Source organism: Megalobrama amblycephala, linkage group LG17 (assembly GCF_018812025.1).
Source record: "Megalobrama amblycephala isolate DHTTF-2021 linkage group LG17, ASM1881202v1, whole genome shotgun sequence".
NCBI lineage: Eukaryota > Metazoa > Chordata > Actinopteri > Cypriniformes > Xenocyprididae > Megalobrama > Megalobrama amblycephala.
Genome location: NC_063060.1, coordinates 19,971,684 through 19,988,170, shown reverse-complemented (window position 1 = coordinate 19,988,170; position 16,487 = coordinate 19,971,684). Strand labels below are relative to the sequence as shown.

General features: G+C 38.1%; 1 protein-coding gene across 17 annotated transcripts in view; it reads left to right on the top strand.

Moving 5' to 3' along the window:
- Window positions 1-16,487, top strand: part of kctd8 (potassium channel tetramerization domain containing 8) — a 60,890-nt gene that overhangs the window by 3,479 nt on the left and 40,924 nt on the right. For 5 of the 17 annotated variants that reach the window (XM_048163624.1, XM_048163621.1, XM_048163617.1 and 2 more), the window contains 4 exons: window positions 959-1,020; window positions 1,133-1,237; window positions 6,150-6,328; window positions 10,997-12,259. In XM_048163624.1, coding sequence (XP_048019581.1) covers window positions 11,425-12,259 — 835 coding nt within the window. In that variant the 5' untranslated portion in view covers window positions 959-1,020; window positions 1,133-1,237; window positions 6,150-6,328; window positions 10,997-11,424. The other 12 variants (XM_048163628.1, XM_048163623.1, XM_048163618.1 and 9 more) reach the window with 8 other exon arrangements.

Here is a 16,487-nt window from a genome sequence, read left to right as displayed (position 1 = left end):
TTTATATTTGAAATCACCAATGAAATATGACAACAAATTTTGTTTCTTTACTCTCAAATCATGAGAGAAAAAAATGAATTGTCTGTAGTGTGTAACTTACAGGTATATACATTATATCTGTTTAGCCTGTTACTGAACAAAAACTTTGGTTGTATGTATGTTTGTATCGGGGGAGTTTCCTCCAAGGAGGCAAAGGAGGCAGTGTCTCCTTAAAAAAAAAAAAAAACTGGATGAGAAAATAATCGATATTACAAAAATAAAACAAGGCAAATATTACAAAATATGACATTAAAAAGTGTAAAAGTCACTAGTTTTTATAAAGTAATATCCGACACAGCAACACCCGCAGATAGAGTTACAGCGGGAGTCTGCGTCTCTCGTGCCTCCTCGCAGCTCATTGGCTTATAACAGACCCCCTAAAGCAGTGCTTCCCACAGGTTTGAAATATACTTATCCTCCTATTACCCACGGCACAAAAATGGACTACTACATGTGACAAACAAATAATGTGTGATTTTTAACAGTATTTTTATTTATTGAAATTAATTTTAATTACATAGCATACTATTACATTTAATTACATACGGCCCGCCCAAGTAAAGTCTATGTGTGGGAAGCACTGCCCTGAAGCGTCCGCTGGGTTTGGTGGGGGGTTTTCACAACAATACCCGCCCAATTGCTACTCAAAATTAGCCCCAAACTAGCCCAATCGCGTTTCAGGGGGGTCTCCTGGTAAAAATCATGTTCTGGGTACTAAATACCAATTTTTTTTGGGTTGGACATGAAAAACAACCCTCGGAAACAGTGTTAAAGTACCCCAATTTCATGGGAAAACCACGGACTTGGCAACACTGAGAGGGTAAGTCACGTGAGAGGAGGCATTGCCTCCGTTGCACTATGATTGGATATGAATGGTTCATACAATAAATCCCGCCTCTTGTTTTTGTGCTTGTTCTAGAATCAACTTGAATGAAGACAAAAGCCCCTTTCACACATACAGTCTTTACTGGTATAGTACAGGTAAGAGATCATGTGTGAACAGGACCTTTTCAAAAATATAGTTAAATTTACCAGTAAGGGAAGTTGTAACATTACCAGAAAATTACCGGTAATATGCTCTGTGTGAATGTAGAATGAAGATTACCACTACAAAGTCAGAACGCGTTGACGTAAGAAGTCTGATTTGGGCCAATCAAAGTTCTTATGGAGATGACGTGATTACTCAGCGCTGTTTACAGTAAGCTTTTTAATAGTTTTTCTATTTAAATATGTGCTAGATCAGAGGTTCCCAAACCTGTCCTTGAGGACCCCAGCCCTGCACATTTTGTATGTCTCCCTCATCTGTCACATCTGATTCAACTCATGTGTTCGTTAGTAGAGACAGAAAGACCTGAAATGGGTGTGTCAGAATAGGGAGACATACAAAATGTGCAGGGCTGGGGGTCCTCCAGGACAGGTTTGGGAACCACTGCGCTAGATGATCATCTTTGACCGTTGCGGCACGTCTCGCAGCTTTTTCAATGTGTCGCGCTTGAGACCCTGCCTTTTTTTTCCATTCATCAGCATTGCGGCTCTGCAGTCGGATAACTATTATGCGCGTCTCGTGCTTTTAAGAGCAAAAACGTGGTTTGTTTGATCATCCGTTATGCCTTTTACTTGTATGTCAAAAAAATGTCAAATTGAACAGGCAGTGAAGATAAAGTGCTTCTCCTCATGCGGGCAAATGAAGACAATGGTGCAGCGTTTAAAGATAATTTCCAATCAGGGACGGGAGGAGGGGGACCCCACGATTGTGTTCCGATTGTGGTCCCCCCGCGGTAGTAATCGTGATCCCATTCCAGTAAAACACTTACTTTATAACATTTATACTTGGTTTTAATAGATAGATCATTATATAGTTAGTGAAAAAATACAAAATAGAATTGTATTTGGTCTCTCTTTTTTATGTAATGTTTATTTAACCTGGAAAATAAAGTGTAAGGGACACTTTAGGGACATAAATTTACATTTGATATATAAAAACAAATAAAACACCTCCGCACACCTCTGGTTTGTCCCTTACGGAAAACAAAAAAATATGGGAATATACTGCAAAATATAATGCCATGTATTACATAATACATTTCCATATATGGGAAACTAGTGCTTATATTTTTCAATATATTGCAATATATGCATTGACCATGTATAGCTATATATTAATACATATGAAATATTTATAAATGAAGACAAAAATAGCATTACATTCATAAAGTTTTATCCTTTATTGTGTGCATATATTGCACATACATGTTCCCATATAAATGTGAATGTATTTTACACGCATATATACACACACATTCATGGAATGAGTTACAATCAGTGGGTACAACAGACTTCTAGTTCCCAGCATGCTTTGCTTCTGACTGTTAAAGGAGAATAAATGTTAAAATTAAGTGCTATTTCATGTGTTTTGCTCAATATAGGGGGAGATCTGTGTTTAAAGTTGTATTATCTTTTTGGAATTTAAAAGGCTTTCTGGTATGTGTGAGTTTTTGAGACTATAATAACAATTCAGACTATAATAACTTTATGTAAAAAGTAATGGCTGTGCACACTATAGCACAGTGATAGTCTCTTTGGTAGAAACTTTAGTACATGCAGGTGTGCTTTTGTTAACTAACTTGAAAATATGAAACATTTAAAATATAAATAATTATAAAATATAAGAAATGTATATGTGTTTATACTGCATGAGTAAATATATCTTCAATATATTATGCATGCAGTACCATATCTGATCACATATAAATCTATATATTATTAAGTATATTACTGAATATAAAATTACATACATTATGATATATTAATAAATATATTATTGCATATTTTTCAATATATGAAAAGAGGCAATTCGTTATGTATTATTAAATATATTGTAATATATCTGTATATTTTCAAATATACTGTTAAATCATGTAATATATTGATCATTCATATATAGGGAAATATATTTTCTTTCCATATGTATAAATAAATATAAAATGCTACTGAATAATTACCTTATATATGAATATTTATATTCTCCATCCCTTGTCTGATAATACCATGGTACTGGTACTAAATGAAAATTTATTCTAGGCAGCCCTTTTAATTTTTGTCCTTTCTTGCATTGAGGCAGTTTGATATGATCGACACACTGAAATACCTGCCCTTTTTCAAAAGTGTAATCCCGTGCCGCCTCAAACCTTTTAAAACAACTTGACAAGTCATGCTGACGACACCTTTTCTCTTCATTCGTCTCAACGTGAGGTGTTGACTGCTGGTCTACAGAAACAGCGGTGTAGCACCACAGGAAGTCGTCTCACCCCAACCCGTAATTTAACTGCAAACGGGTGGTGGTGGGGGGCCAGCGGCATACTGTGGCCTCTGTGATTGGCTTGTCTTCATTCCCCTCACACTGCCGAGGGAAAGGCAAGGCTGTGGCAAAGTGCTGTCATTTGCTGCTGTCAGTCACTGTTCAGTTTTCTACACCTCTCCAGACTCAGAGATTTTTCAACCTCTTTCTCTTGAGTGTTTTTTTATTGAAAGTGATTGTAACAATTTGTTTAAGCTGCTTCATAAAAAATGTCTTGTGCTGAATAATTATGTTATGGAACAGAGCCGTAAGAACAGACAGTAAAACAGCTCAAAACATAACTAGATTTTTAAATTTTCTGAAAAAGTGAAGGAAGAAGAGTAGTGTTTGCCCATACAAAGCTTTTCAACACAATGCTAGGTTGGCTTGGATTGCCCGGGCATTTCTATGCGGTTGCTAGTGTGTTTTGGGTGGTTATTAGTCAAGTCAAGTCACCATTATTTATATAGTGCTTTATACAATACAGATTGTTTCAAAGCAGCTTTACAGTGATAACAGGAAAAGTACTCAATGATTCATTTTGGCTGTACAGCAGCTCTAATAGACAATAGTGTCGTTGTGTCAATCTTACAGTTTTTCTTGATTGTTTACACACATTTTCTGAAAGCATGCCTCATACTCTCAGAACTCTACACACAAATCAAAAAACACACACACAATAGGCAAAACCCCTCAATTCTCCTGCAAAATGAAACTTTACATTCAAAACAATGTTCTTTCTTCTCAAAATGGTATTTTGTTTTCAAATGACACACACAAACCATCATATGAATAGACATTTATAAGAACCAGTTGAACACTGATGTGCTCTATGTAAAACACTATGATGAATGGAAAACACATATATATGTATGTATGTGTGTATATATATATATATATATATATATATATATATATATATATATACATATACATACATATACATATATATATACATACATATATATATATACATACATATACATATATATATATATATATATATATATATATATATATGTGTGTGTGTGTGTGTGTGTGTGTGTGTATATGTATGTATATATAGTCAGAACACACAAATACACGGTAACAAATATATTTTATTTTTCCAACAAAAACAATGTACAGTGCACATCCCAACCAATGCAAAGTTGCACATACCGTACAAAACAACAGAAGAATTTACTGTATACAGTTACAGTAAAAAAAATCTATGCTGCTCTGCCTCTGTTTCCATTGTTGGCATCCATTGCTCCAAAACAGAAGAGCTCACCTGTTGCCCTTTTATGCTAAAGCTCTGTTTGCTAATTGTAAAAATGTGTGACAGGTGTTTGCCCATGTGATGAGTCAGTGTGCATATTTGAATGGCAGTGTGTTCCTTGTGAAAACAAGAGATTTTTCTGCCCGAAAATTGTGCCAAATGCAGAGAATTGTGTGTAGTGTTTTGAAAAAAGTGTGTTTTAGAACTGCAATGTGAGTGTAAAGCAGGAATTGTGCTTGTAGTTTAGCAGAATTGGTTCAGGGGGTTGGTACCAATATTTGTGTGTAAACAATTGAGAAAAACTGTAATGACTATCCTAGGACAACATGCTAAAACATGTTAGCATCATGCTAGCAATGTCCTAAAAATGTTAACAACGGTAAATCATGCTAGAAACGTTAATTCGTGTCAACGTCAAAAATGTTAGCAAAATGTTAAAATATGTAAGCAATGCGCTAAATCACAGTAGGAACTTGCTAATTCATTCTAACAATGTGTGAAAACATGATAATTAATGGTAACAACATGTTAAATCATGCTACCTACGCACCAATTCATGCCATTAATGTGTTAAAACATGTTCGCAATATACTAATTCATGCTAGCAAAATGCTAAAACATGCTAGCAACGTGGTAAAATATGTTAGCAACATGATAATGCATGCTAGCAACATGTTAAAACATGCTATTCCATGCTAAAAATGTGTGAAAACATGTTAATTTATGGTAACAACATGCTAAATCATGCTACCAACGTACCATTTCATGCCACCAATATGTTAAAACATGTTTGCAATATATTAATTCATGCTAGCAAAATGTTAAAACATGTTAGCAATGTGCTAATTCAGGCTAGCATCCTGTTAAAACATGCTAATTCATGCTAACAATGTGATAAAACAAGGTAATTCATGCAATGTGTTTTTTTCTCTTTCCACTTCACTAAATTTAAAGCAAACTTTAATACAGCTGAATAAAGCCAACATCTAGTTTTAGTATTATTATGCTATTATTGTATAATACACTCCACAGTACTTAGTGTTAGGGATTTGATATTGTGTAACCATGTCTAACTGAGTGACTTCATATGTTTGTGTTTGGTTGCATTTGATTGATGAGAATTGTTAAAATTCTGTATGAATTGTAGTCGGTATCATATTAAATATGTTGTGGTGTCATAAAATTGTGATTTAGAACATTATATTTCACTGTCAGTACGGAAAGCACATTTGTTTAAAAGAAACCAGATCAAGAAAACATCATCATTCATGTATACATATCTACATAGAAATGTGTGGTGGTGGTGTTCTTCCTCTGGTTAAAAAAGCTCTACACACTGAATATGACATTGAGTGCTTCATTCACATGTACTGTGCTGCATACTTAACAGGCGCTTTACCTCATGAACGATTGTTTTAGAGGGAAGGTCAATGTCACTTCTGTGCCATCCACCATAAAATCAGCCATGCATGCTGTCTTAAGTGGCTGATGAACAGAGCTGTCTGTGTGCAGGTCTGCCTGGTGTCTATCTGAGTGTAATCATGGAGGGAAGTGTGGCCGTGGAGTGTGATGGGCTGATAGAGTCGGAATTAAAAAAAGAGGATGTAAGGCGTCATGGAGCGACACTGATGCACTTGACAGGAGGGTGAAGAGGTGAGGTCACACGAGGAGAGACATTTTCTCAAGAAAAGGTGAGTTGTTGCCAAGGTGAGGCTATGCAGTTGCTGAGGTGTTCTGAGTTTTTTAATGTGTTGCTATGTGGTTGCTAGGGTGGTTTGGAAGGTTATGTACTGAACCAAGAAGAAAAGGGCCCGTCTTCAAGTTTCTATGGCCCTGTTTACACTCTGTATTAAGATGCATTTTGGTCAATCGGATCACAAGTAGATGAGGGAAACCATTTTCCATTTACACCTGGTGTTTTAATCCTTCTCTTTTGTCCACTTTCAACCACTTCTGTCCTGATTCCTTCGAGGGGAGGGTCTATGGGCGGGTAAATGTATGGGCTTTTTCAGATCTTTCAAATTAATGGATGAAATAAGCTCATGCAATTTACCTTTAAACATACCCGGAGATGACGGAAAAACATAAGGAGAGCAGCAGCTTTCATTTCCGCTCTGACAGCCACAAGAGCAGCCGAATGCTGTGAGTGTTTCTTAGAAATTAGAAATGGTGAGAGAACATTGTGCTTGGTGCGTTTTTCATCTTCAAACTAAACTTGTGTCTTCAGCCGACAAAATTTAAATCCCATCTGGCTAGCATCCCATAATGTTTACGCAACTGTTTACATTCACTTAAGACATAACCAATTATGTTTACTAGGATACTCGCCAAGACAGGCATTTTGACATAATTTTGTGTGGAATTGTCTGTTCAAGTGCCAGAAGACGTGAAAGAGAGCTCAATTCGGTACTCACGTGCTGTTAGACGCGACTTTCTGGGTGCGTGCTTTGGATGTGCAGTTTGCACGCAAAACTTATGATGCAGTGCACGCAAGTTGTCTTTCGTGGCTTCTTGCACTTGAATGTTTAAATTGGCAAGGCTTAAAAACACATGCAAATGATAAACTTTCATGACGACCCAGCACTGGTCTGATCGGGACAGTGACAGTTCTGCAATGAGCCCTGCATGTGCTCTCTGTTTCTCTCACCGTAGTGAGTGAACCTGTGTGAGAGAAAGCTAGTATTTTGCCTCTAAGTCAATTACAGATGACTATAATAGCACAATTTACTAGCTATTGGCTAATTAAATACATTTTTTTAGTTGCCTGTCATGAAATTTTGTCACATATGCGAGTGATTTACTTTGTTGAGGGTTGATTTAGCGTCATCCACTTGTGATCTGATCGACCAAATTGCATCTTAATACCAGATGTAAACAGGGTCTATGATGATCTGGCCTCTAGGTAGATGGCTTGGTGTAAATTGTATTTCAGTGTAAGTCTATGGGATTTTATCGTCTGCCAAGCCTGATTGCTGTCATATTGTGAATTGTCAAAATGAAAAGCCATAATGATGCTTGTCTTAGCAAACAAAATACTGAGCATTTTCCAAAGAAAGATAAAAAGAGATAAAAATGCAGAAAGAGAGAGAGAAAAGCATGTGTAATATCTACTGTGGTCATCCCCACTTTTTTGTTGAAAGATCTGTGATTTCCAGCTTACTATACAATTACACAGATAGAGGCAATTTACGCCACCATGCCACAATTACCATCCTCTGCTTTGTTTGATTGTGGGTATTTGTCTGTGCATAGGTAAATCTCTCACCATGCACTGTCAGAAGAACACCTAACATGGGAATCACATACAAATGCTGAATATGACTGCAGATCAATTGGTCCATTCATCAACAGCAGATAGAATTTAGACACCGCCGAGGCTGCAGTCCTCAGGATCACAGTAATTACTCATTGTCAGCTCTCAGTCGGGTGATTAGCACCAAGAAACAATGGCCCTGCTTTTCAGTTTGTCCCCTGAGGAAGCCTATTGTTCCTCAAGAGGGACAGTGTTCCCAGAATGACAGTGATAAATAGTAAGGCACTGACATTATCGTCATCCAGATCTCCTAAAAACCATGTGTGCTGCTGTCCTTCAAGGAAGTGTCACCTCATACATAGGTTTCGATCCTTTTGATGAAGTTGTTTTAGAATTTTCTGACTGTTAATCTTTTAAAACTTTGGTACTCAGCTCAACTTTTGGTACTGAAACCCTTTAAAGACCATATTGTGGTTCAAAATGTTACTTGTCTTCCATATTGCCATACAAGTTTTAAATCTGGGTCTCTAACCAACAAAAATAAAAGTCTTATCCTCTGAAATGTCGCATTTCAAGTTTCAGGAGTAGTGGGATGTACTAGCATGCACTGGTGAAGAAAGATTATTTTTGAGATTATTTGTATGACGCAGAGAAATAAGATGATGAAGTTGTGGCCCCCTTTAACCACATTACAAGCCAACTATAATTGTATCCATAATGCATTTGGGATTTTGAGCACCTTTACTAAACTTCGTATAATGGAATCTTATTTCTCTCCTTAAAGAAAGTGCTTTAAAACCTTTTTTCTCCTTTTCTCCACTTCCAATCCCTATTAATTTCTTTGAGAAAGATATGAGAAAAAGCATGTTGTTGAATTATCCATCAATGTTTTACAAATACTGTCAATGATGGAAATATGTCAGTTAACAGAACCTTTCATTTAATAAATGGAGATTTGTATTTTATGGGGATAAGTGCAATCGGATCTCTATCCAATTACAATAGACACATTGGAATGATGGTGTAAATGCATTCAGCTTAAAAAAATAAATAAATAATAAAAAAAAATCAGCATTTACAGTTTTTCTCGATTACTTAAACACATTTCTTGAAACTATGCCTCATATTCTCAAAACAATACACACAAATCCATAACGTCTCACCCAATTCCCCAAACATCCTATTTTCATGAAGCTCTGAACTCAACACCATTCACTCTTGCTGAAAAACCAAACTTTGCCCTCAGACACACACACAAGCCCTCAAAAACACACACACTACAACATAGTCTTACACACTGGTGAGATCAATTCAAAACAATACATCAAAAAACAAAAACCAGTAATAAGTTATGTTGCTTGTGGTTCTCCCCCTCACTTTTCACATGATGAACATGTGTATACATTTGCACATTTTTATTCCTTAATGTACTGTACAGTACAATACACCAAACAACAACAAAAAAAATATTCTGCCCCAGCATCACATCTTTGGTCTGGGACAGGCCAGAGAGTCTCGTCAACATCACAGGCTGCACTGGCCCTATCCAGGCAGCGGGGGTAAAATCCTCTTGCATGCCTGATCCACCCCTGGCACACATCAACTGAAATGTCTAGTAGGGCTTCTTCTATTCCATCGTCTCTGTGTCCTACAAAAATAGAAGTACTGAATACTGTAACTGTAACATCCTTTTTTCAAAATGGAAGCAGACAGAAACTCTATCTGTATGAAAGGCAATTTGATGCATGTGTTGTAACAGAGTACAGCACTCAAAAGTTACAGTAGAGTACACTGAGGTACACCTGCCTGTTTTCCTCCCTGAAGGTTCTTATGATCGAGGTGATGGTGAAGTAACTTAAGTTTGGCTGAACTTATTGCCCAGCCTCCCTCATAGTCATACCATGGACAAGGACATGGTCAACTAGTGGCATGAATTTCATCTGAGACTCCTTGTCTACTTGCACCTCATCCTCGTCCTCCTTCTCTTCCTCCTCCTCCTCCTTCACCTCTTCCTCCACTCCTTACTGCTCTCGCTCATCCTCTTCCTCCTCTCTGGTGTCCTCAACCTTTTCAATCACGTCTCTCTGGATCCATTGTTCCAAAACTGAATGAACCCGGGCTCTTTTATCTCTCTATTGAAGGTTCTGATTGGTGTGTGTTAAATTTTGACTCTTATTGTTTCCACGTGGGTAACTGTGTGCTAATTGAGCTCAAGCTATGCTGACTTGAGTGAACAATATTGAATGCTAGTGCTTTCTAAATGACAACATGGTGTAGGCAATGAGAAATGAGGGAATTTTTGTCTAGAGTTTTGCAGTGACAGTTCAACAAATCTGATTCATGTGTCAAAACAGGGGAATAATGTTTATAGTTTAGGGAAATGGGTGTGCTTTTTGATAAATGGCATTATAGTTTTGCAATTTCAGTACAAAAGCCTGGTTATAGTTTTTAAGCAATCGAGAAAAACTGTAATATCAAAATATTTAAGAAACCTCTTTAAAAATTGATAATTAAAAATCTCACTCTGAATTACAATCTATTGTTTATTCAAAAATACAAATCAATTTAATTTTAACAGAATTGGATATTGTTTTACTGATTGCCTTTTTCACTTTTAATTATAAACCTGACCGATTGTACTTGCACATGGCCCCTAGGTGGCGATATAGTCTTCTGGGTGATTAATACAGTGCTTCTCTTTTTGGCTCTCTCTTTCTCCCTCTGTTTTAATGGTTTGGCAGAGATAATGTGAGAATTACAGCTAATCTGTGTTTATTCCCATGAGACAATCACATTGTGTGCCTGTTCATTATTCACTGTGCCACAACATGCAGACACTGGAGTCCAACTCAATTACACCAGATAGTCATTTAGAGAGACCATTATTCTACACAGCAGCATATATATGCACATAACTGAAAGAGCAAACCAGAATTGCATTTCTCATTATCTTTTTCTATGGGTTTATAACATATCCTTGACCATATCCTTTGATGGTAATTAATTTTCGGCTTCTTGCTCTTTTAGTGTATAAATTATTGTGCCGCTGTCTCTTTAAAAGGCAGGACCGTGTGGTTACACCTCCACTCCCTCTCTCATTCTGTAGATGATGTCACTGTGGCTTCCCTTAGACCTTGGACAAATGATGTGGGTCTCTGTTTGGCGTTCCTCCTCTTTCCCACCTCCTTTCTCTCTCTCACTCTCTCTCCCCCAGTGTCTCCATCTCATACTCCACTGCTCTCTTCATCAACGGAGGGACAGCAGCTGAGGAAACTTGATAGCACTCCATCCCCTTCTCTTCTCCTCTTCCCTTTTTCTTAATCTCCCTCTTCTTCTCTCTATCCCTCTCTCATTCTCCAGTAGCGATGTAGTCCTCCTTCAAACTTTAACAGCTGTTTGGCAGTGAAGCCTTGACTGACATCCATCTCTCCTGGACCTCTATGGATTCGTTCCCTGCTTCTTTTTGAGATCTTTCCAGAGTCGCCTCTCTTCATTCATCTTGTGTTTACCTTGTCGCTTTGGTGTGTTTGGATCATGGCCATGAAGGAAACTATACTCCCTATCAGCGAGGTGTCAAGTCCGTACCCGGAGGTCGTGGAACTCAATGTGGGCGGACAGGTGTATGTCACCAAGCGCTCCACTCTGGTCAGCGTACCTGACACCACCCTTCACACCATGTTCACAAGATGCAACCCGCACGAGTTGCCCCGCGACAGCCGAGGACGCTTCTTCATCGACCGCGATGGCTTCTTGTTCCGTTATGTGCTGGACTTCCTACGGGACCGCCAGCTCGTGCTACCCGAACACTTCCCAGAGCGGGAGCGTCTTCAGCGCGAGGCCGAGCACTTCCAGTTAGGGGAACTTCTGAGACTTCTAGGCCCGCGTGTAGCCAAGCAAGGCTCGCTCAACGACGAAGGCTGCCAGAGTGACATAGAAGAAAGTTCACAGAGTAGCGAGTTGGTGACTCGAACTGGAAACAGTGCCACCAACTACGCAACTTCCTCTTCTGCCCTGGACAAGAGGTCAGGGTTCATTACGATTGGTTATCGGGGATCCTACACGATGGTGAGGGATAACCAAGCCGATGCTAAGTTTCGGCGCGTGGCACGGATCATGGTCTGCGGGCGGATCGCTCTGGCGAAGGAGGTGTTCGGGGACACTCTAAATGAAAGTCGGGATCCTGACCGTCCACCAGAGAAATACACCTCACGCTTCTACCTGAAGTTCACCTACCTGGAGCAAGCATTCGACAGGTTGAGCGAGGCTGGGTTCCAGATGGTGGCCTGCAACTCAACCGGAACGGCTGCGTTCGTTAACCAGTACAGAGACGACAAGATCTGGAGCAGCTATACGGAGTACATTTTCTTCAGTAAGTGACAGAGCAGCTGTCTGCGCTGCACTCTAATTTCCTTTTCATGTATCCGAGTATTCCCAACCTTTTTCCCAAGAGATAGAGGGACATGTTTCACAACTCAACCTCAGCCTTCAGCCCCCAGCCCCCAACCACCAAAAAAAGAAACATGCACTTAATTTCATGTGTGCATGCAAGAATGCATTTTATTTATTCTATTTTTTTTAAAACCTTTGTAGAACAGGTGTGACTTGGGTAAATTTCTTTTTGCTCACTGCTTGCAAATTAAATCTAAGCATACTTGAAGATAAATTTGAAGTACTTGGCATCCATGTACAGTTTGTTTATTATTAACGTATAAAATTATCTATGCATGGCTTTATTTTGATCATTATCCAAGATTTTATTTTAAAGCTATTTCTTTTTGACATGTATTGACCCTGACATTTTTTCTTTTGAGTTAATGAAAGTTTTTTTTTAATGCAGCTAGAAAATGTAAAATTACTTGATACCGGCTAATGGGCTCCTCTAAAATCAAGTATACTTGATGACCACCAGGTTGGGAAACTCTGATCTCTCTTTCTTTTCCTTCCCAGTTTTTCCTTCTCTTTCAATATTCATCTGCAATCCGCAATCTGCAATCCAGTGTCGTTCCTTTAGCGTGTCTCACAATCACATGCTTTTTTTCTCTCTCTCTTTTGAACACCTAACTACCCACACACACACTCTTTCTACTGCTCACTCCTCTTCAGTATAAATTGCAATAAATTGCAGTTCATGTAAATGTGTGTCATAACTGGGACAGCAAAAGCCTCGGGCCTGACGTACTGAATAGAGAGGATAGTACACACTAGGCAATCCCACGCACCACTTGTGTCCAATCATAAAAAAGCCAAGCAGATCAAAGCTTCCTCATTAGCCAATGTAAATCAGAGTTGAATTAAATGGTTGCTGATTAGTTAATTCTTATTGGCTGCCTCAGGTTTGTCATTCTTAAGTTGTACGGACAAGCGCTAATCCACTGCATGCTGATGCTTTCACACTGCAGTAACTGTGAGTTCACTTTTACAAGGTGTCAATCAGAATGCAGTGCAGTCTCTGAATGAGCTGCTGTGATTGTGGTCTGGCCAAACTGCTAGTTTGATTGATTTGTGATTGATTGGTAGCTGATTAAAGGTGTTTCTTTTAAACAGTTTTTTATTGAATTTGTACGGTCCTTGAAATGCTTGAAACATTTAAGCATGTTTTAGCAGGTTTTGTGCGTGTGCACATTTAAGCTGAGATAAGGCATAACTGCGTGGACAGGTAGAGAAGTATGAAAACATGCTGATAAGGAAAAGGACCGTCTAGGAGGAAGAAAAATCTCACTTTGGTAGACTTAAGCGAGGTAATGGAACTTCAAGAGCTAATCCTACCACTGCATGTCGCAGATAATGAGGCTGTGTGTGTGTGTGTGTGTGTGTGTGTGTGTGTGTGTGTGTGTGAGAGAGTGTGTGTGTGTGAGAGAGTGAGTGAGCAAGGGATAGAAAGTGAGTGAGTGAGTGAGTGTGTCTGTATTCGTCTTTGACTGTGTGTCTGGTTAAGTTTTAGAAGATACTTGATGAAGATAAGATGTCCACTCTGTGAAGGTGCCAAATACTTTTGATAGTTGTTTAAAGGTGTTGTGTGTAATTATTTTAATGTTAAATACTTAATCCTTTTCCAGCTCAATATAAAGACACTCCAGGAGACACATTCCCAATATTTAAAGTCCGTGTAAAGTGTATTAAAATATGTGTTCACAGTTTGTCACACCAAAGAAAAATGTCTTATTAACCACCCAGACAAAATTTAAATGAGACAAAAATTTTTGATTAAAAAAAAACCCTAACTAAATCTTGAAAAAATGAGCAAAAATGCTCTCAAATGCTGGGGGCGTGTCCGCTGTCTGTGCTGAAACCACTCCCACTCACAAGAAAGATGCTGTCGCTCTCAACTTACTTTTCTAATGAGCCAAACATACTGACGCATATAAACAAAAAGAATCACATTGGAGGGTTGCAAAATTTAATAGAGTTAATGTGGACTACCTAATAATTATGACATAAGCACACAAGGCAACTTGCACTCATTGGTGGACATGTATGTCGGCACCGCGAGATGGGAGGCTGAAGGGCGAGAGGGGAGATTCTCCAATAACAGCGGATTTTCAGTGAATCCCAGTTGTCTCTGATGAAAGTTTGTAAAACTATCCGGTGTAAAAATATTACTGCATAAGCAGGTGTGATTGTCAGCTCTCCATCAAGATGGCTCTGCACAAAATGAATCCACCTCTTCTTCATATCATCGTTTTTAGGAAATTTAAATAAGGAGACTGTTTTGTACATTATCGCAACCAGGTAATATGCATTTGCGTGACAAAGGCATAGCTATCTAGCAAAATGTAGGCTGTAGTGACTAACGGTAATGACAGTACCTCGCGATTGAGCGGGCGAGCTACTGATGCTAATACGCTGTAGTTATTATAGTGTTAGAGGTGGGGCCTTGCTCGGTGGCTCCAGTGCGTCATTGAGCCACTGTTTTAGCCCCACCCAATAAATCTTGAACACAGAATTGCTGAAAAACTGTTTAACAGTGTAACTCCACAATTCAGTACATACTTCACCGAAACACATTAGTTTGTAATGTGTTTCAGCAATACATTTGTAACATTTATAATGTGTTTTGTGAAACAATGTGAAACAATTCTCAGAATTGACTTTACACAGACTTTAAGTGAGGTTTTTCATTTACCAATTCCTAAATTCTTAAAGGTGCCCTCGAATGAAAAATTGAATTTATCTTGGCATAGTTGAATAACAAGAGTTCAGTACATGGAAAAGACATACAGTGAGTCTCAAACACCATTGTTTCCTCCTTCTTATATAAATCTCATTTGTTTAAAAGACCTCAGAAGAACAGGCGAATCTCAACATAACACCGACTGTTATGTAACAGTCGAGGTGTACGCCCAAATATTTGCATATGCCAGCCCATGTTCCCAACATTATGAAAGGGATTAGACAAGGGCAGCCAGTAACATCTGGATCTGCACAGGTGAATCAACAGACTAGGTAAGCAAGCAAGAACAATAGCGAAAAATGGCAGATGGAGCAATAATAACTGACATGATCCATGATATCATGATATTTTTAGTGATATTTGCAAATTGTCTTTCTAAATGTTTCGTTAGCATGTTGCTAATGTACTGTTAAATGTGGTTAAAGTTACCATCGTTTCTTACTGTATTCACGGAGAAAAGAGCCGTCGCCATTTTCATTATTAAACACTTGCAGTCTGTATAATTCATAAACAACTTCATTCTTTATAAATCTCTCCAACAGTGTAGCATTAGCCGTTAACCACGGAGCAAAGCCTCAAACTCATTCAGAATCACATGTAAACAATATAACAGTATACAATACTCACATAATCCAACGCATGTTCAAGGCACTGTTCAAGGCAAGCGCGAGCTCCGTGGGCGTGGAGCACGAGAATTAAAGGGCCAGTAGCCCTGAATCGGCTCATTTATAATGATGCCCCAAAATAGGCAGTTAAAAAATTAATTTAAAAAAATCTATGGGGTATTTTGAGCTGAAACTTCATAGACACATTCAGGGGACACCTTAGACTTATATTACATCTTTTTAAAAAAAAGTTCTAGGGCACCTTTAAACTTTTACCTTCACTCCCCTCAAATCATGAATATATGGTTACATTATTATACAGAGAAAAATATAAGTAATAGTTTCTTATACTTGAGTTGCGTGAGCACTTCGGAGGCACTGAGAGGCTGTTGTAGTCAATATGTTGCACTATCCTCCAAATCAGTTGATTTAGCTAGAGACTGAAGTAGTTTGCTGGACTTTACTTTTACTACTCTACTTCATGTATAATATTAGATATTCATTGGGTATTGGTGGTCTAAATAACAAAAAACATCAAACAACTAGTATCCAGACTGGCTGTGTATCTTTATTTCTAAACTGTGCACAAGCACTTAAACCTTTTGGAATTTTAGGGCTTTGAGACTTTATTGGTTTACTTATGTTTAAAATCATTTAATGAAATACAACTGCAATTACATATACATTTAGAAAAAAAAAATGCATTTATGTCAAAATTGCATTTTATTAATCATCAAACTTTAGTGTATTATAAGTATGTATATTTTATTATACATTTATACTATATATACATGTATACTTACAGTTTTTTTCGATTGCTA